Source organism: Coturnix japonica, chromosome 11, assembly GCF_001577835.2.
Source record: "Coturnix japonica isolate 7356 chromosome 11, Coturnix japonica 2.1, whole genome shotgun sequence".
Lineage (NCBI taxonomy): Eukaryota > Metazoa > Chordata > Aves > Galliformes > Phasianidae > Coturnix > Coturnix japonica.
In genome coordinates, this window is record NC_029526.1 from 14,964,283 (window position 1) to 14,985,212 (window position 20,930).

At 41.3% G+C, this 20,930-nt stretch overlaps 1 protein-coding gene across 1 annotated transcript in view; it reads left to right on the forward strand.

Annotated features, from left to right (window-relative positions):
• Window positions 1-20,930, forward strand: part of USP10 (ubiquitin specific peptidase 10) — a 38,761-nt gene that overhangs the window by 1,216 nt on the left and 16,615 nt on the right. Inside the window, exons 2-4 of the mRNA XM_015874099.1 lie at window positions 12,146-12,214; window positions 14,621-14,666; window positions 18,631-19,656. Of these exons, the coding sequence (XP_015729585.1) occupies window positions 12,146-12,214; window positions 14,621-14,666; window positions 18,631-19,656 (1,141 nt within the window). The remainder of the gene's footprint in view (window positions 1-12,145; window positions 12,215-14,620; window positions 14,667-18,630; window positions 19,657-20,930) is intronic.

Consider the following 20,930-nt stretch of genomic DNA (forward strand, 5'->3'; position numbering starts at 1 on the left):
ATTTGCTGTCCTTTAGCTTTTCTTTCAACCTGGAGGAAGCACAGTTCTGTACCTCGCCTGCCCTAATTAATGATAATTAGAATGCAGCGTATATTAAAAAGATGGAATGTCCCAAGCAGAGGCTCTTTGCTCGCTGCCTTCTCTCCCTCTCAGCAGTGCCTGAATCGCTTCGATAAGACTGACGTTTTTGCTGCAGTTTTTCTCAATTTAGAAGAATAAAGGAAATTTTTATGTCTGTACTTAATTAAGTTGCTGTACCTTGAAATGAAAGAGAAGGGCTGAGCTGATTTGGTTTAGAGCGAAGCACTGCAAAGCCATAATTAAAGGTAGATGGTCCGTTCATCTTTAGTAGCGACTTGCTGTGTGCATTCTATTTAAAATTGAAGCAGTTTTTAGGTAAGAAGAGAGAGATTTTGGTCTTGTTGTTGCAGTTTAGAAGTAATTTGGGATGTGAATCTCTCAGTTATCTTACAGTTAATATTTTGTGTCACTTTTTTCCCCCTCTGATTTAAACAGCTTATTTAAGACAGGTTCAAATGGATATCTATGCTAGAGCAATACACTGCTATTCTGCTGAAGGAAGGTAGTAACATACTGGGCTTTGGTATGGAGAATCTAAAGATAAGTTTAGCAAGTTTACACGTTTCCTTTTTATTTTATGATAGTAGTATTGAAGATCAGTAGAAAAAAGCAGAGTAGTTTTGCTGATATGATATATTCTAAGCACAAGACCACACAGTCTTTTCACACAGAGGGTGGTGATGCACTGGAACATGTTGCCCAATGAGGTTGTGGATGCCCCATCCCTGCAGGCATTCAAGGCCAGGCTGGATGTGGCTCTGGGCAGCCTGGGCTGCTGGTTGGTGACCCTGCACACAGCAGGGGGTTGGAAATGGATGATCGTTGTAGTCCTATTCAACCCAGGCCATTCTGTGATTCTATAGTTTAGTTGCTATGTTTGTGTCACAATACAGTGTTCTGGGCCAGTTTTCCTATGTTTTTCTATATGGAGCACACCATAGTTGAGACATTTGCTTTGCCACATGAGTGAAAAGTCTCTCTAAATAGTTAAGATGCACTGTAGGGTTTCTGCCAATGGCTGGGTTCATGTAACAGTGTGCAGGAACACTCTGTTGGTTGCTTTGCACGTTCTGGCAGATGATTCATGGAGCATGACCGTATAGTATATTTTCAATACAGGGATTAAACGTGGACAGCCAGCTTGTCTGCAGGCACATCAGTGTGAGGTAACACAGTTCAGATAGTGCTGGTCTCTCGTACCTCTGTATTCCACGCCATTATTTCATCATCATTTAATGAGATATTTCAGTGTTGCTGTTGGTTTTCTGGGCGTATTCAGAGCGTATTCAAAAATTCTGGAGGCAAGCGAGACGCAAACCAGTTGTATCACTACAGGTTCTGCATGGGGTGAGCTGGTAACACTGAGCGTAGTGGAAACCATTTCTCATCAAGGACATGTAAGAGAGAAACCGAACTGTTTCCCTGTTTGGATAAGTAATAACCGAAGAGTTGTTTTAACCACTCTCCTATCGTGTTGATAGAGCGCATTAATGCAGACACTTCATTTGCAAATCTTGTGAAAACAAGGTAAGCAGAAAGGATACGGTAGCAGAATGAATCATTTATGCTTGTTTTGCTCTGTCACCGTTCGGGTGGTGTCAGATTAACTCAATGCCATTTGAAATACCCCAGAACCAGCACCAGTAAAAACCAGTAGGGCTTGTGTTCAGGAGGAGCCAAACAAGCTTGTGAGCTCACATGCTCACCCCAAACCTGGCAATAACCAGAATAACTAGAACCTGGTCTCCTGAGTGTGTCCAGGTCTTCACACAGAGCTGTGGGGTGAAAAAGTCTGAAGCACGTATCATCTCTGCAGTGTATGGCTGGGAGTCTGTGAGTGTGTTGATTGGGAAATCAGCATCTCCAAAACAACAATAAAAAAAGGCTGTTCTGTAGCTGGAGGAGTTCCTTGTGTTGTCCTTTTATCTGTGCAGATGTGTCTAGCACCGCGTGGCCTTGCAAGCAGAAAGATACGTTGGATGAGAGTGCAGTATGGATCCTGGTCATGTTCCTAAAATGGATGGCAAGCTGTGGTTTGGGTGGGAGCACTTGAAACACAGCATGATGAAGGAGGGACATTGCCTTCATTGCCTGAGTTTGGGTGTTCTGAAGGACTGATGATGATGAAGCTGGATGGGTGGGTCCTTTTTTCTGTTCTAGGAGTCCCTCATCCATGACACAGCACTGGTTGGGAAGGTCCTGCTGCCAGAGCTGGTGCTGATGGAACCATCCTGGACTTCCATGCTGTGCAGAGCTCAGGCTGCAGGCAGAGCTGAGATAGGTAGCCAGGAGGTATCATCTGTCTATCTGAAATGTGAATGGTGAATCCCCGCGGCACAGTGTGTGAGTGTGGGCTGCTTGGCTTAAAAAAGGAACTCTGGGAAACCTGACATACAGCTTAAATTTGGAAGTGTGTGGCAGCATGCAAATAATAGAAAGAAATCCACGCTTTTTGTGAATCACTCCTATACATTCTTAGCACTGATAGTGAGACGTTCTAGAATAGAACCTACTACTTGCTTATTAATAAATAAATTTTTTTTTTGGCAGTTGTGCAGACACTCTGCTTCCTCCATTTGTGTAGCTGTTAAAATAGCTGTGAAGTTAAGTGGGGTTTTGCTTATAGGTAAAGTACATCGATTGCTGCTTAGTGCTATATGCACAACGTGCTGCGTAGTACAAAACAGGCGAAGCTGTTGTCATAGAACTTGCTGGCCTTGGGCCACTGGATTATAGTCATTTGTCACCCTAATGCCTTTTCAGCAATGTAGATGTTCATTTGAAAAGAATTAAACATGCTGGAACTGCGGTTTTCCATGGAGGTGGTTTATGTGTGATCATTAAACACACAACTCGGGATTATGGAACAAAGAGTTGTGCTTCGTGGTGGAAAAACGTGTATGTGTGGACGTATGTTTGCACAAACACTCCATAGTGAAGAGGTTAGTAACTTAAAATTGGGTTTATAAACTTTGATTTATGACATTATAATTTATAGGTTTAACTCTGCCTTTTAAGCATTATTTCCTATATGCTTTTAAAGGATTTTGCCAGATCAGTGCTTATGGTGATACGTTCATTAGGTCCCTCACAGTAAAACTTTGTAGTACGTTAGTCCTCCTCATTCTGTATTTGACTCTCTAATGTAATCGCAGATGGTCTTGATGTTTTAAATACGTTTAAGAACTTTTTCTCCTTGTTTGACAGCATAAGATCTGGGGTTCTCAGTATAAGAAAGATGCAGAGCTCTTGGAATGAACTCAGAGGAGGGCTGCTAAGATGGCCAGAAGGCTGGAGCGCCTCTCATGTGAAGGAAGATTGAGGGAATTGGGCTTGTTTAGCTTGGAAAAGAGAAAGCTCTGGGGAGACCTCATTGCAGTCTACCAGTACTTGAAGGGAGTGTATAAACAGGAGGGGGAACGGCTGTTGGTGAGGGTGGACAGTGATTGGCAAGGGGGAATGGTTTGAAACTGAGATGGGGAACTTTAGGTTGGATGTTAGGAGGAAGTACCCAGAGGGTGGTGACGCACTGTTCACAGGTTGCCCAAGGAGGCTGTGGATGCCCCATCCCTGCAGGCATTCAAGGCCAGGCTGGATGTGGCTCTGGGCAGCCTGGGCTGCTGGTTGGTGACTCTGCACACAGCAGGGGGTTGGAACTGGATGATCATTGTGGTCCTTGTCAAGCCAGGCCATTCTATGATTCTGTGATCTATTAATCCTCAGCACACATCTCGAGGTCAGGTTCTTTCACCTATAGCTGGGCAGGAGGTGGCTTAAATCACAGCAGTGCTGACCAAGTGATTGTATGAGACTCACTGACAGTGTATACCTTATGGAAGAGCATAACAAAGGTTGACACAGAGTGAAGAAAAGCATCCTTAAGTTTACAGACTGGTCACGAAAGTTAGCATGGCATAAACTGATATTTACAAGAGCTGCATTCCCTCAGTGCAGCAGGCATGTTGTATTGCACATTCAGATCCTGCTGCAGTGATTCACAGGCTGCCTGCATCACTTCTCCCCTTCAGATTTGCTGGCTGGCAGACTTAGAAGTGTAATTTAAACCCCAGAAATCGTATATCCTTCATGCAAAGAGGCAGAGGCTTTTGTCATGAAAATGTTTTGTCTTCTTGGTGCTGGGATTCCTTCGTAGGTAGTGTAGCAACGTTTTCCCTATGGTGATCTTACAGTGTCAGGGTAATGTCAGCAGCATGGTGGGTGCTTAGTAGCTTTGCCGTGTGCACATAGCTATCACAGTGGGGACCTCTATATAGTTTGCTCTTTAGACTGTTGCAAAAACACACGTGTTTAAGGTTGGCTTAAAACCAGCTGATATTAGCAGCAAAGAGCCCTGAGATGCGGAGTGGATCCCCGCTGTCACATGGCACTGAGTGAGCCCTTCAGTCGCACTGACCTCTGTGCTAAGGCAGAGCTCAGTGCTGTGGTGCCAAGCATGGGATCCTCTCCCCTGGTTGGTCAGGATCACATTTGTTTTAAAGGAGGAAATGAATTCAGTGCCAACTCTTCACAGAGTGGAATAGGGAAAGTGCTGGTGGAGGGGAGGTGGGGATGAGATACTGACCATCTCCTTGTTTCTTGCTGTAGGAATTGGGATGGGTGAAGAGGCAAATAGAAAATATTGCATGGCTTAATGGCAGCAAAACTTAATATTTTTGGATCATGGTGTGATAAAAGGAGAGGGGAGATAGAGCAGAGAGGCTGAAAGTCATGGTCAGCACAAGTTAACGGCTGAATTGTAAGAACAATCTATTTCGCTTGAGTTCAGTCAACCTCGGTCTACCCATTGAATCATATGGTCTCTAATAATAGCTGGTTGTTCCTAAAGAAAGAAGCGGTGCTGTAGCTGTCCATAAAACATGGATAGCTTTACTTGCTGTTCCTTTGCTGCCTTCAGGATACAAAACTAAAGCTGCCACTGTTTGGAAGGTTCTGTGGAACTCTGTAGTTAATGGTTATGAAAGAACAAAGTCAACAATGACTTATTTTAGGCAACTCTTCATATTCGTTTTCTTGTCTATGAGCTGTGATTGCAGGCTGTGTTCCCTTCACAGGTTAAACTTGTGTGAATTGCAGATAATGAAAACGAAACAAGAAGAAAGTGTAAACCTGATGGCGCTGTTAATGTGCTTTAATATTGAGATACGTAAAGTTATCATCCTGCATTTGCAACTGGCAAGGAATGTTGGCGCAGCAGAATCTTTAGAAGAGTGAAGGAGGATTTACCAGCTTTCAGAGCAGAAATTAAGCTCTTGGGTTTGCCCATGTTGACAAGTTGCTTTCTCAGGCTTTTGAGTTTTCCCCGTGTCCCAGCGCTATGCTGGATTGAGGTGGTCACTCTTGCTGTGTGTCAGAAGGACTGCAAAGGGCAGAGCTGGTGTTTCAATGCTGTCTTAAACAGAGAGGATGAGGGTAATGGGTGTGTATTACACTTAGAGCTAATGACTGTCATATAAAGGCCATTATTTGCTGTAATTGCGTCCTTAAAATAGAGATCTCTCCGACTTTTCATCAGCAGTGACTCCAGGAATGATGAGGGCAGCTGTGCACGATGGTTTTAGTTTGCTTTGTGCTGCTGCTGGTAATGGCTGGTACTGTGCATGGAGGCTGTGCTGGGCTGGGAGATCCCATTGCTGCCCTAAGCAGCTGGTAGCTGTATGCTGGGTTCTCATGGTAATATGACTTCAGTTAGCCTGAATTCTGAGTTCTGTAGCACAAAATCTTCATGCTTAGCTGAGAGCTGAGGTGTTTTATAGCACTTTGCTTTGTGTGCCAATTTTTTTTTATTACTGTTTGCGTTTCAAATTCATTTTATGGCGGCCCTTAAAAAATGCCTGTGATTAGCGCACAAAAGCTTCTTATGTTATCTTTGGAGGCTGCCTTCGAGTATAAGGAACCAACACACTGATCTGCTCACTGAGAAGCCAAATTGCAATGTTTGATAATGGCAGACCAGTAATTGGAAACTTGGTTTGTATTTTCTGTCTGTATTTACAAAACAGCCCATTCAGACAATAGTGTGAGTGCCTGACTGTATTTACTGAATGCTTTTATGGTTTCTAAGCATTCTTTTTTACTGCATTTGAGACCAGGGAAGTCAACATACACTCACGTTAGTGCATTCTTTCCAATGCTGCCTAAATTGGTGCTGTTGGGAAGCAGAAAGCCTGATAAATGCACAGTGTGCAGGTTGAAGTGTGAGGGTTGGGTTTCAACATGCATCCTTACCATCTGGGGTTTAGTTGTAGCATTATATCAGTCCGTGAATTCGTTTTAACAACCGTCTTGTACATAAAATTGTGCTGGAAGTACTTAAGCAGTTAAACTGTCCCTGGAGGAGGTGGCACACTCACTGTGTCCCAGTTTTCCTTTTAACTTCGGTACCCCTGCAGAATAGCAAGAAGTCGCTGCCATGGGCGGTGCTGTGCTCTCTCAGGTTTCTGCCTGCCACCTCTCACATGTCAGCACGGGAGAGGAGATGGATGGCTGCATGTGTACTGAGAAGCAAAACAATAGGTAGTGTCTTCAGTTTCTATCTGCCAGCAGCACATTTGTCATCTGATGAGCTGATGGAAGGGACCTGAGCTCCTGCAGAGAGACAACCAAGTAAGGACCTCTGCTCAATTACTGTCAAACTTAAGCAATTAGAGAGCTTAAAAATATTGGGGAGGTTATGTTTTTAATGTGGTTAGGCATGCTTTACTTCAGTAAACCCCTTGTGTCATTTACCAATCTTTTTTTTCCCTCCAGATGACTGTTTCATTTTCAGCTGTTTCTCTGTGAGGTTATAACCTGTTTTTTACAGTTTGCAGCTGCAGAGGGCAAAGTCTCCCTCCTTGCTCCCAGCCTCTTGGATCTTTTGCTTTGTATGGGCATCTCACCTCTGATCCCCACCTCCAGCATGAAGAAGCAGCCTGGATGGCTTTCTCTGGCTGAATAGGATCATCTCACTGTGTGCTAGGGCTGGCACAGGAGGAAAGGTTGGGTTGGGATTATGGCAAGAGGAAGAGGAGAGCTAAAGCTCTTCCTATGGAGAAATACAGTACAGCAGATGGTACTTGGTTTTGATGGCCAGGCAGTGCTTTCTCTTACTGCCACTGTTAAATGCATGGTGCCTTGTCAGGTAGTTACCCCTATGTAGGCTCAAATTATCATTAGCTTCTGCATTGTCTTAATGTCTTTTATTTTTGGTGGCCAGTTTGCTTTTGATAGGACTTCGCATGATGTGCAGGTTCATATTAAACTTCCCAGATGAAGTTTCACACAACCACAGTTGTGAGCAGTCGGCATCACAGCCTGCATCACTGAATGCAATGTCAGGCCTTCAGAGGAGTCCTAGCAGCCCTGCTGGGTGGGCTCAGTTGCCTTCTGAGCTGCTAATCTGTGTTCCTGGTCAGGTTACCAGCCAGCTAATTTTTACCTCACCTAATCTTAGCCACCTTAAATCCTACCTTGAGTAATTGCATGTGAAAAGTGTTGTGTGAGTGACTTGTTCAGCTCTGCTGCTGTTAAGGTTGGATGGTAGTTTGCCACCACTATGGTTATGAAGAAGCTATCTATTCTTTTCTCACATTTCTTTTATTTCCCAGTGTGTTCTTCAGCTTGCTTGACAAATTGGAAGAGCAGTGCCTGGTGTAAAAACATCCCTTGGGATGTGTCTGTATCGATACTATGAAGTATTATTCCTTTGAGAAGATGTGAACAGTAGAAATGAGCAGAACACACACAAATGAATGGGACTCAAGATACAAGCTGTCTTCATTTTTACGCAGCCTTGCATTTAAGTTTTCTATTTGAGAAGCGTAACCTTTTAGTGCAATTTCCTTACCTTAAATAATAGCGTGCCACTGGAGTCCCATAGGCAGCGGCTGCAAGGTTAGCATCTATAACTGCTTTGTAGAGGGCATCAGCTGTTTGAGTTCATAGAGTAGTTCACAAGAGAAAGGAGCGTGAGCTGAGATGCAGGCTGCTGTGCTTGGGTTACAGCCACTTCTGACTGGTGTAGCTGCAGAGTTTTGGGCGATAGTTCAGCATTTGGAGAGGAGAGTGGTCTGACAGACAGGGATGAGTTCTTTCCATTTTCTTCTGTGCTGTCCCTACTGTTGACTTCTGATCCTGTGATCCATTTAACGCTTGTTTCCTCCTCCTTGGCCTCATCAAGGCAAATGTAATCTCCTTAAACCACTCTAAAACGTGCTTATATTCAAACATGTTTAATTTCTTCAAATTCGGGGCTTTCTTGGAGATTTTCCTCCCGTATCTCTACCTCCTTTTAAAATCCTTTAGTAACCCTGACAACCTTGCCCGAGTTTAGAGCTATCAAGTGTTTGGTTGCTTTTTTTTCTTGTTTGTTCTTATCTTAAATCACAGGTTTGAAGGATGAGAGATGCCTGTGAGGTAAGTGCATGTACCATAAGCACAGAAGAACTTTCTGCTGCTTGGATGCTATCAAGCACCTTTGACACTGGCTGACCTGGCTAACAGCCCTTCCAGGGTAGCCTGCCTTTGTTCTGGTAGCCACAGGCATCCTGCCTTGCGTGGCTTGGAATGTGCTGTTTCCTCCATGCTACAAACTTAAGCTGGTAGGAAGGAGAGCACATATGCTGCTTGTTTTTCCACAAGAGGAAAGAAGCTTGTTGGAAATCATCCTTCCAAGATCTCAGTTGCATCCTGAATAAAGTTTTTGTAAATTTCAGGGCAGTACCAATGTATATTGTATGCCTGGAATTGGGTGGGCTTGTGTGAGCTGCTTAAAGACAATTTGCTATTTAATGTGGCTGCAACATCATTCTCCAGATGTTTTTCCAATTTTACTGCGTTCTCAGAGCTTGGTTCTGCTGTAGGTATTTCACACAAAGGTTACAACCCTAATGATTACAGTCTGGCAGAGGAGAATAAGGGCTAACACTGAGATATTTCTGCTGGGAAGCATTAGATAAAATTAGTAAGAGGTTGTTTTGACTGTCTCACTTAGAACAAAATAGTAGTTAGGCTGGCTGTGTTCTAGAACAACTTCATGTTCCAGCTTCACTCTTCAGTGCTTGTTGTGCTACAGTAAACCAGCTTCTTCGAGCTCGTTACTCCTTGTGGCAGCTGCTGTTTGTTTGAAATGGAAGAGCTCCACTAAGTACCTTATTTTTGGTAAGAGAAAGAGGAGAGTACATTAACGGAGTTAGTTTTGGTGTAAGATGTTGGAGTTTTGGCAGATACTTTGATGATTACTGATCAATGCATTGCTCTTACTTAAAATGTTACATCGTTAATGAAAGCTAGTAGTAATGGAAGGGCACAGCCTGCTCTGCTGTTGTGAATACTTGAAATAGAGTCTTAATAATAAACTGGTCAGCTTGTGTTCATGCTAGTCAGAGATGTGTGAAAAATGCCATGCTTTCTCCAGCTGTGGGAGTTCTGTAATAACATCTAAGAGATCCTAACAGGCAAAAAAGGGAGGGCGCAGTCATGCAGTGTTGGAATTCTTATTTATTTATTTTATTAAGCCTATGATTGCTTAAATGGTAGGAAGGCAGAGTTGCACTGACTCATGGTCTGTGCTGACCTACATTTACCTAGCTCGGATCTTTCTCTAGGCACTGCCTGCATTTGTTCATGTTCTAGTTCCAAGCTCCAGGCTAGTGATAAAGGTTTTAAAGCTGGGTTGAGTTTGCTTGCATTTCATTGGGTTTTCAGCTGTTAAAAACATTTATGTGCATTTTGTCTACTGTTAACACCCAGGTGTGTTCATACACACAACTTTCTGTTGCCACCACTGTCTGTAGGGGTCAGTTCCTTCCTCTGCTCCAGCTTATGCTGAGGACTTCCTCGAAGCAAACTTAGTATTAAAGCCATCTCCGTGAGCAACATTGTACAGCTTATGGTACAAGTGAAATAATTAAATAGTTTATGTATATGTGAACTAGTTCTTACTTGTTATGCCTTCTCCTTAGATAGCATTGAATTATTTCTTGCCACCAGCAAGTAAAAGCTCTATTATTTATTTTTTTGCTCTTGTGGAGAAGCAGTTGAAGTGGGAGCATTTGCAATTGAAACTAAATAGACTGCAAGATCTGAAGCTGTTGGTTATCAGATGAAAGCTACTTTAATGCCGCTTGAAAGCAGGAGTTGACACTTCATTTTCCTAGCTTTCTCGTTGCACAGGTGATGCCAAGATGGTGATGCATGAGCAGTGCTATTTCTACCCACTTTTCTAGGACAAATGCTGTGTAATGTGTATTCCTCTGGAGAGGGTTCATGTGGCTGCACTGGAACAGCAGCAGAGATTGCATTCCAGGCAGGGGGTAACGTGGTACAAACAGATGCAGTTATTGAGGATTTAAAGGTGATGTCATTGTTAGAACTCTTTGTTCAAAACTGCATAAAGTCTGCTGGAATGCGGATGTATTTCAAGCTGTTGTAATCAAATTATAGGGATGAACTTAAAAAGGCATTTCAGTTTTATTGTCTGTTTTATTAGTGTTTCGAATGACAATTTAAAAAATCCTGGGAATGTTGCTATAAAAGAGGTGTTTGTCCAAAGAACTTCGGGAGCCATTTACTTAATAGAGAAGGATGTAATCCCTGCCAGCTTCAGTGGGCTCATCAATTCAATGTGGTTACAGTTGTGAACTGCAACATGGGGCAGATCCATCAGTACCCCCCAGGTTTCCTGCTTTGCTTTTCCATTCTAGGCAGAGGTCTGGAAGCAGTGGTGCTAAAATGGAAAGGTGGTAGAGGTGGTTTTGTTTCTCCCAAGAGTTTCACAAAGTCTCCTCCTCTTCAGCCCCCTGCAGGAGAGATGGTCGTTTTCCATCTGCTTTTCTAATATTAGCTATAAGAGGAAGATAGTTGAAATTCATAATTTGAGAGTATTTTCACACTGTTCTTCATTTGTGGCAGAAATGGAGCTCACCAGGCTTTCGAGTTATTTAAAGGATCCTTGAGTGCTCTTAATGCCGAGTTGATGGTTATTCTTTAAAGGTAGATAATCTGTGGAGCAGCAGGAGAAATGCAATGCAAAATACATGCAGCTGGAAAGAGAGAGGATTGGGAGCTGGAGCAGAAAGCTCGTGCGTAGGCTGCAGGGTAGTTGGAAGGTAGATCAGATTTAACTCTGAATTAAGCTTCTTGGGGATTATCTATCTTTAAATGTAGGTCTAGGGGCAACGTTACAATAGGAAACTTTCACAACTCTGATGTCATGACAGAGCATTGTTCCCAATCCGGTGTTCATGGAAGACCAAACCCTCCTCTAAGCATTATTCCTGCTCTACCTTGTGAGTTGCTGTTGACATCATTGATTGCGTGCTCTGCAAGCTGATACCTGTGTATCATTCTGAAAATGCATTTAAGTGCTAAACTTTAATTTATTCAGAAGTGAGCTTAATTTTTGTCTTAAAACGAAATTTTGTGAAGGCGTTGGAGTAATGAAGTTTAGCTTTTCACTGTTATAATCTTGTAATTTTGGGAGTATTTTCACATAGCCATATGTATTTTGTATCCATGGTAATACACAAGAATGCAAGATCCTATCTCATCTCAATGTGACTTTTTCATCTAAACTTCTCTCAGTAATAATTTTTCATATCCTAACTTCATTTAAATGTTAATTATTAAATGCCAGTGTAAGACACGCCGTTTCTCAGTTCGGTTCAGTGTTTGTATGCACTGTATTGCTCATGGAAGTGAAGTGTAGCTATCTGTGCTCTTCCTAGAAGGTAGAACTGATGGGGTTTGGGGCATATATGAGCTGACACAACTCCAATGTCTCATGGTTTAGAATTGATCATGGGTTGTACTGGATGTCATGCTGTGTATACCTCTCTTGTCTGAAGTAAAATGTGTTGTGTAGAGTTTTGGTGGCTGAAGTAGTTTGCTAAAGACTTAGGGAGAGTGAGGGCTGGGATGCCAACAGGTAAGTTTCTGGCCTTCAACACATGACCATCCTATTTGCCAGTATCCTAAAATACAAGGCACTTCACTATGAATATATGAATTGCACAGAACGTAAGTCCTTCCCTAACAAAAGCCTGTCTTTCTTTTTTATTTCTAGTATATTTTTGGAGAGTTCAGCCCTGATGAGTTTAATCAGTTCTTTGTGACTCCACGTTGCTCTGTTGAGGTAAGATCTACTTTTTCTTAAAGCTGCACACTTGGCACATATTTAAAGTAGAACTATACAATTATCATTCTCTTAGCTTGCTAACTTACAAACTGAAGATATTGAACAGGNATCTTAAAGCTGCACACTTGGCACATATTTAAAGTAGAACTATACAATTATCATTCTCTTAGCTTGCTAACTTACAAACTGAAGATATTGAACAGGAGTCGTCTTTTCATGTATCTGGATGTTAAGTCAACTTTTAGAAATAAGAAGTGGATTGTTCTGCCTTCTTCCTGTCAACTTTCAGAGCTGTAATGGCTGATATTATAGTGATAAGATGTGGAAAATGAGTTATTCATCCCCATTACCTTCATTTGACTGCCTTTTTCTTTCCTGTTTCTAAAGAGGTGGATGTAGATAACTTTCAGCAGTGTTCTTAGTTGTAAGGTGAAATTCTAATTCTTTTGAGCCTTTTGAAGCTCTTTTTTGTGTGTTTTTTTTAAAGTATTTTCAAATGAAACTGATTATCGAACCTGCTCTACAAAAAGAAAAGGGCTGTGCATGAGGTCTGAGAAATGAGGATGTGTTACTAATGTAGTACACCTGTAGCAGCAATAAAAGTGCTTAGAGGCTGTGGGTGATGGGTCAGAAATTGAAGTATATCTTCTACTTGCCTTTAGGGCTAGTTTTGTGTCTTCTCTGGGAGGTGGAAAGAGGTGTATAATAGATCTTCAGGTAAAATGTTGCTTCTGGTTTTCGTTACTGTTTCCCCACCACTAAATACAGTAACAGCAGTGTGATCTTTGTGTCCTATAGCAGGTATCCTAACAAGAAAACGTCGGATCTTGGCTTCCTTAAAGCTCTGACAAAGTATGTTAAGGAAGCATGAATCTTCAGTATCAAATGAAGCAGGACTGCTTCAAATACCTGTCTCAGGAGTGCTGGTTAGCTGTCAAAAACCAAAACTGATGAATGATGTTCCTTAAATTTGTCCTTGATCTGGTTCAGTTCAATGTTTTAATTATCTGGATGATGGAAAAGAAGAGATAGATTATGAAACTGAAGTGGTGTTTGACATACATTCTGTTTGGAGACAGTGCCAGCCCTGGGAGTCCCAGCACTTATTGGTGCTGGTGTCCTTCTCAAGTCCCTTACTTACTATTGTCAGAGGGAAGAGACTAATTAAAGCTGAAAGTTGTCTAAAATTCTCTTCTAAAGTGACTTTTTGAACATATGTTTTATCAGATATCAGTTGGCTGAGTTTATTCAGATGACCCAGTTGCATGAAACTTAGAAATCTCTTCTGTACACATGGTGGTGAATAACCAGATGTATATAGTTCCCAGCAAATGGGCTGTTGTATTTAAGTCTTTTTTTTCACTTGCTATTTTGGTAAGCTGTTGGAATCAGAAAAAAGGAATGAATTACAAGTTTCATTGTAAACTGTTGATTATACAATGTATGTGCTTAATAACTTTACTGTAGAAGTATTTTCTAGCTACCACTGACACACTGTTGTCCACAGTGCTTTAAATAGGTAGAATGTAAGGATTTTCACTTCTATGGCATTGAAGACTTCACAGGATGCTTTTGAAACTTGTTTTGCTGTTATATCAGTATTATAGCCCCATCAAACTGGCTGATGTGTCCCACTGGAGAAAGAGTTCAGCTCTTCTTGAGGCAGCTGTGGGGCTGCTACGTAGCATTGGCAACCAGTTCATGGCAGGCACAAGAGAAGAGGTATTCAGCTGCTGGGGAAATCTAGGGGGAGGCCATGGAGGCTTTAGAAAATTCCCATCTCAGATTATACGATAGAAAAGGTTCTGTCAATCTTTGAGTCCATAAAATGATACCAGTATTTACAGTCCAGATGGTTTCTGTGTGCTGGGATTATTTCCTGCTTAGATCGATCATCAGAAAAACTTGTTTTAAATGTAATTACTTCAGCATTACGTAGAATGTTGCTCTTGAAGTGTTTCAGCTAGTAGCTGAACCAGGTTGAGAGTCAAAAGGTTTAGGTGAGAATATCTTCTGCATAAAGCTCTGTTTATATCCTTTCTCAGGTAATATGGTCTATCTTTGCTTCAGCTTTTACTTGTAAAGAAGATTTGTTTCTTGTTTTTAAAATCGTGATGAGTTTGCTGATGAAGGAGGATCTTGATACTGCGAGGTGAAGTGGTTGAGAAGTTGATGAGCCTATGATGTGTAACCAAGATAATCTTTATCTTTCAGTGGTGGTGGTAATCTGCAAGGACACTTGAAGCTACAGTACGGGATTTGATAAATATAGAACCATGAGTTCAAGACACTCTCAGAAAATTAGACCTTAACAGTGGGGTTATTCTTAAAGTATTCAGATGTTTCAAATGAAATTGTTATTAATCAGAATTTATTTCATTTCCTTTTTGTTTTTTAATACAGCTTCCCCCTTATAATGAAACAGTCTCATGCGGCATAAAGTCCACAGGTAAGTGTTTCATCATGGTGGGAATTCAACATCCACTCAGGAAAACTTAGTTTTGGAACTTTCCCTACAACTACTACGGGCTCTCTTTAAATTTTTTCTTTAGAACTCAGCAGGTATATCGTCATGTTGCTTTTTAAAGCCCATACGTTGCATTGTACTATTTGAAGATGTTGTATTAAACATCAGCTGATCAGCATGGACATACTTCTCAGTCGTGCTGCCACACAATCTTGACATCCTGCTCAAATAGTGTAGAATGTAACTGTAGATGTATGAAGGACTTTAGCTTGCTGGTGAACTTGTACAGGAGAATCTAGTGGAGTTTCTATTGTGAACCTTAGGGAAGAGAAAGAAAGCTGAGTTAAACCCAGACAGATATGAGAATGATACAAATGTCATCTAGACCCTCTTCTAGTTAATCCAGATATTTGACTGGCTGTTTCTCAGAAGTACTTGTGAAGGTCCAAATACACGTGTTTACAAACTCTTGAGTTATTATGTTTAGCAACTTTGGCCTTGCATTTAAAAGTAAATAAGGTAGTTATAAAAGGGATGAGAGGCCTTGCATGAAAGCGGGTTAACAGCACTATTGAAAATCAGGCGGCTTTTATGTGTAGTGTAAGACTAGTTTTAGGATCCCAAGTAATTTTAAGTAGGAGTTTGAGAAGTTCATTTAAAGGGCTGTATGGTGGTACAAACTGTTACTGGTGATGGGTGCCCAGTCATACGCTGCTTTGTCTAACTACGGATTTAAGCTGTGTTCTTTAAGATGTAGATTTTGATGTTAACAAGCTGTACAGAAAGTTGGTTTGTACAAATGTTTTTCAGATCATTCCTAGATCGTGAGAGAATCCCTCCCTACCCTGAGATTAGGTAATGACAGCGAATTAGGTTTTGCCTGACAAGTGTCTTTAACAGGCTTGCACTGTACTGTGCATGCGTATTATCGCTGTGGTGGCTGCATAAGGAACTGTGGAAACTAAAATGGAATGCTGTGCTTATGCAGAGTATTTGTAATTAAATTGAGATGACACGTACTGACCACATTGTCACCTTGTAGCCTAATTTTTTCTACTCTGAGTATTTAATTTTATTACATAATTAGAAGACTTGTTAATACTTACCAGGAATAATCAAATCACAGCTGAAGCTCTAATATTCAGACTAATTAGTACTAAATGTTCACAGCTTTGGTTATTGTACATAGACTTTGTCCTGGGAGCGTTTGTTGCTGCTTGTTTCAGTATGCTGTCATGTTGTTCCTGACAGATGCATCTGTTTCAGGCCGTTCACCAATTGTACTGTGAACTAGATTGAAACAAACTTGCCCAGAAGCCAAGTGGAAAATGAAAACAAATAGGAAAAAAATTACCTCTTGTTTTTCGGAGGAGCTTTATATGATCTTATGGCAAATGAGCTCCTGCTGGGCAGCCCATAGACTAACTATAGAGTAGATGCTGCTGCTTATCATTTAATTTCTGCTGCAAGGTGTGAAGTTCAATTCCTTGCTTGCGATCTCCTAATTTGTATTTAATGCCAGAATATCACTTAGGCTCTTGGTTAGATTTTGTCCAATGGAGTCATGTTGTGCCTTCAGCTAAATTAACCTGCTGTTGCAGTGTTCTGTTTTCTGCTTTCTTCTTGCCCTGGGTTGGCTCTTGTGATTGTCTAGTCCATGGTAAGCTGATTAGTCCACCAGAACAGAAGAAAATACTCTCTTGGACTATTTTTTGCCAGGTTAGCTTTGGGCAGCACATGTATTGGAAGCTTACAGGAGGAGCTGTTGAGGAGGGTGCACCTGAGACCTCTCACTTTTGGCTGTGGTAGACTTAACTCATAAAAGGAAACCCCTATCTTTGTTTTAATGCAATTATAGTTATTTTTTTTTTAAACTGAGATTTTGAAGAAGAAACAGATGTCCAGAGTGTTTGCAATTGGTAGGAATCTGAAATGTGCACAGTCATTCCTTCTTACTGTGGTTGACAATATCACACGTCACCAGTGGTAGAGAACCAGCTCTTGGTTTGTGTGTGAACTAACAAGTAACTACAGAAGCAGATGAACTAATCAGCAATAGCTACGGTTTGGATTGGTGTCTCTTAAAACCCATGCGCTGCATTTGCAAGCAGAACAGTGACTGGTTGTGAGCCCTGTGTCCTGGTGAGTCAGCCTGTGCGTAGCCCTGGTGAGCCGGTTAGTGCAGAGTGAGGTGACGTCCCTTCCCTCTTAGTTGGATGTCATCTCTCCACCTCCCTGCCTCTGGGCTGCTGATTCTAGAAAGAATTAAGCCCTCTCTTCTGCGTGGCGTCAGGCAGCGATTGCAGAATTAGTTGGTGAAAGGTGACTTGACAGGCATGGTGTTGGAAAATGCATTCACCCAGGTGTGTGGGGAGGGCTAAGAAGGTCTGAAGTTCAGGCTCTTGTTAGCACTGTTTAGGGAAGTCAAATTATTATTGGGAGACTTTTTTCCTCTCTTCATGTTTCCTTCAGTCTAACTGGCAGCAAGATTGAGACATCAGATGTGTTTACTTCACATTTAGATAATAATAATAAATAATAAAGCATTGAGGGAAAAGCAGTTAACATCTGTATTTACTTGTTTTTATATTGGCATGAAATTATATTTGGAAATGGTGTGAGGTATTCATGGTGTAAAATATGATATATTATTACTTGATTTTTTTTTTTGCTTGATAATTTGTAGTATTTTGTTATTGCATGTATCAGACCTCAGCACACACTGAATATGTGTTACGCTTCATTTGATATTATATAAACCTGTACATTTCATCATCATTATTTTCAGTTAGTGTTTTTCCCAGCTGGCTTCTGTAGGTTGCAATTGAAAGGATTTGGAACAAAATATTCTCCAGACTCTGTCCTTTCATAGGAAGATAACAGATAACAGTCTTAGATAAGTCTTAGATGTTTGAGGTGTGCTTTTTAGCTCCCCATCTTTTGAGGGAACACAGGATGTAAAACTATCCTTGAAACAGTGACATCTGTATCATAGAAAGACCTGCTAAACTAAATGACCAGTAAGCACTATGACGTGGATTCACCTTTAATGCTTCTGAGATGCCAAACGTTCATTAGTTTCATCTCTTCGTGGAAGTAGTTACATCCAAGATGGTCAATAGTTGCAGCACATGCATTATAAAACTAAGTTCCATGAAGTTGCAATGCTTTGCAGCTGGTAATATATAGTGATATTGCAGCTTCCTATGAGTATTTGTCTCATTTCTTTAATGATGTCAGGTTGAATTTATAAAACATAACCCACCAATTTTTCAGCACTGATTGTAGTATGATTTGAATGCGGGCTTAGATTGGGGTTTATCTGTTCCATTAGACTGATTTCAAGATGAGAAATGCATCACGCTGTACATAGTCATAGATTTGGCTGTTATAAAACTTGCTAAGCTATCGATGAGCAGAGAGTTCCAAAAGCTGCAATCACATTGTTTCCATGCAATTGAAAATATTATTCACTTAGTGGTTGTTGTAAAAATCTTTACATGCCGTGGAAAAGTGTGAGATAGATTTTTAAAGGCTTGTGCTTTCTAATTTTCTGTGGAATAAGCTGGCTTAGGAAGAAGCACGGGGTTAAATATTGCACCATAATTTGTATGCACTTGCTCAGTAATTAATTTAATTCAGAATATTGCTAACGTCATTGGGTTTCAGTTGCTCTTAGTGGGCCAGTTTAACAGGTGCTCCTTGCACAAACAGTGCAGCAGCTTTGAAAATTGCAGACTCAGCTTAAAAAAGGCTCCATGGGTTTCAGGAAAATGATGTTTTAGAAACAGTCTTTAGGCTTGATACAAAGAGTAAGAATGGTGGTTGTTTGAGGGAGGGTCGCTTGTTTTCTGAGTTGCAGGAAAATATATATAATATATATATTTTTTTCATGTTTTTTTGCTTGATGTCATTTAGTAACTCAGCTTTACTTTTTTTTCTGCAGGGGAGGAGTATCAGAGAATTGAATTTGGTGTTAATGAAGTTATTGAGACGGAGTCTTCTGTACTAAATAACACCGACTACAGTATTTCAAGCACTCTGAATCCTCAGGCTCCAGAATTCATTCTCAGTTGTGCACCTGCTCAGAAAACCCCTGATGTCAGCCTTGGTGAAACAAACTACAACTCAGTCGACTGCCAGTTCTCTGACCCTACCCTCACTCTCGATAGTGGTTCTAATGCTGAAAATGACGGCTTGTCTGGAGGCCTTGGACAGAGGGAGCGTAAAAAGAAGAAAAAAAGACCCCCTGGATACTACAGTTATTTGGAAGATGTCAGTGATGGCATGGCCCCCACAGAAGCTCTTGTAAATGGCCATGCAAATTCATCGGGACTTAACAGTGTCGGCCCGGAGGATACAGAACTGACAGGGGAAATCCCTTCTCTGGCCACACCAAGGACTTGCAACAGCCCGGACAATTCTGTGGACTTCGTTCATGAAGCTGTTTCTGATGATTCTGTTTCTAGCGCACTAGACAATACCAGGACTGCAGGGCAGCCTGAGGTATGCAGGGTTACTAATTCTGAACAGTTTTGCATCCCCTCAGAGACTGGCAGAGATAGCCCTTTAAGGACAGCTGTTGTACAGCCTTATGCTGGTACTGATACTACTGAAAGTCTTGGCGTTACTAATGGACAAACACTTGAATCCTCTGGTGAGGACACAGCTGCCAATGGGGTAGAATTGCACACTGTGGAAAGCACTGACTCAGACCAAGCTAAGCCTGAGGAAGCTTCACCTACTACTGAGGCAACAGCTACGGTTGCAGGATCAATCCCTGTTAATCAGCCTGCGAAATCGTGGGCTAGTCTTTTTCACAATTCCAAGCCCTCTGCTTCCACATCTGTGGTGTATGTTGAGACTAAGTATACCCCTCCTGCCACATCTACTCTTGTCCCTGAAAAACAGGTTGAAGTCAAAGAGGGACCTGTTCCAGTTTCAGAAGATCCTGTAGCCATAAAGATTGCAGGTATAGTTATTACACATGAGTGGATATTACAGTTAGAAGAGTGTTATTAACTTTGCTTGTAAACAGGAGTGTGCAGTATTGATAGAGAAGGCTCCTTTCCTAATGTTCTAAGGGTGAATGTTAGGACACAGGTACGGAAGGGGTAATTTAAGCTGCTTACCTGAGTAAATATTGCAAGATGTTATCATTTGAGCCAGGTGCAGGAAAAATACTGCTGCTTTTCAAACAATGTGCTTAAATGATCTGTGATTCCTAAAAATAATGGACTAGTTGTATTCAGCCATGTGATACTGTAACAGGGAGGGCCTGATAGAAAAGCTTGTGTCTCATCCAGTACTTACGATTGTGTATAATGCCTTGCAGCAAAGAGTGTTAATGTATTTATACCAAAGTAGATGAAATTCCTGATCACTTACAGTAGCATAAATGTGATGGATAAACAGGTTCTGCTTCAAAAGTTCCAATTCAGCAGACAGTAATTGGATTTATTGACGTACTGCTGGAATGGTACGTCTTGCAAATACTGAAGAATGATCTTTAACCATTTGAAAGTATGTTATTTTATTCAGATTAACAGTGCTATTCATTGCCTGTTCAAAAGGGTGATCGTAAGAAACTGTCCAAAGGGTACATTCAGAAAGATGATGTGATATAATGTGATATGTTGGTATTGTCTGTGGTTGTAATGAGCAGTACCAGAACATGAATGTGATTGCTTTCCAACTGAAACTACATGAAGAAAAATAGCCTGTTAGTTATATTTTGTGTCACTACACAAAAATAATTATTTTTAAATCGTGAAATAGTCCAAGTGGTGGAAAACATTGTGTGAAATCCCACTGATTTATACCAGAAGTTAATTTATAAGCACAGCAGCAGCTCACGTGTGGCGACATCAAGACAAAGCTCATTCTTCTGCTATAACTGGAAGCTGATGTGGAGATTTCAGAGCAACCTGCAGCGTGTACCTGCCTCTCATCCACTTGCTCGCTCAATGGTTTCACAGCCTACAACTGTCTATTGAGAGTAAAGCTAATTCTGTGTCTCTTTCACTTGGGCGTCACAAACACAGTTGACTGTGGCAAAGTGTTTGTACATACAGGTGGTGGTTTGTAAGAACCTGTGCATGCAGCGTACTTCATGCTTTCAGAAACTTAAGCTGTCAGGTGGCAATGAGTCTTAAAACTGTTTTGTGGCAACTGTTACAGTAGAACTTCTTACCAAAGCTGTAGGCTTGTCTGGGTTGCTGCAGCTTTAGCTTTGTAGACATGGGG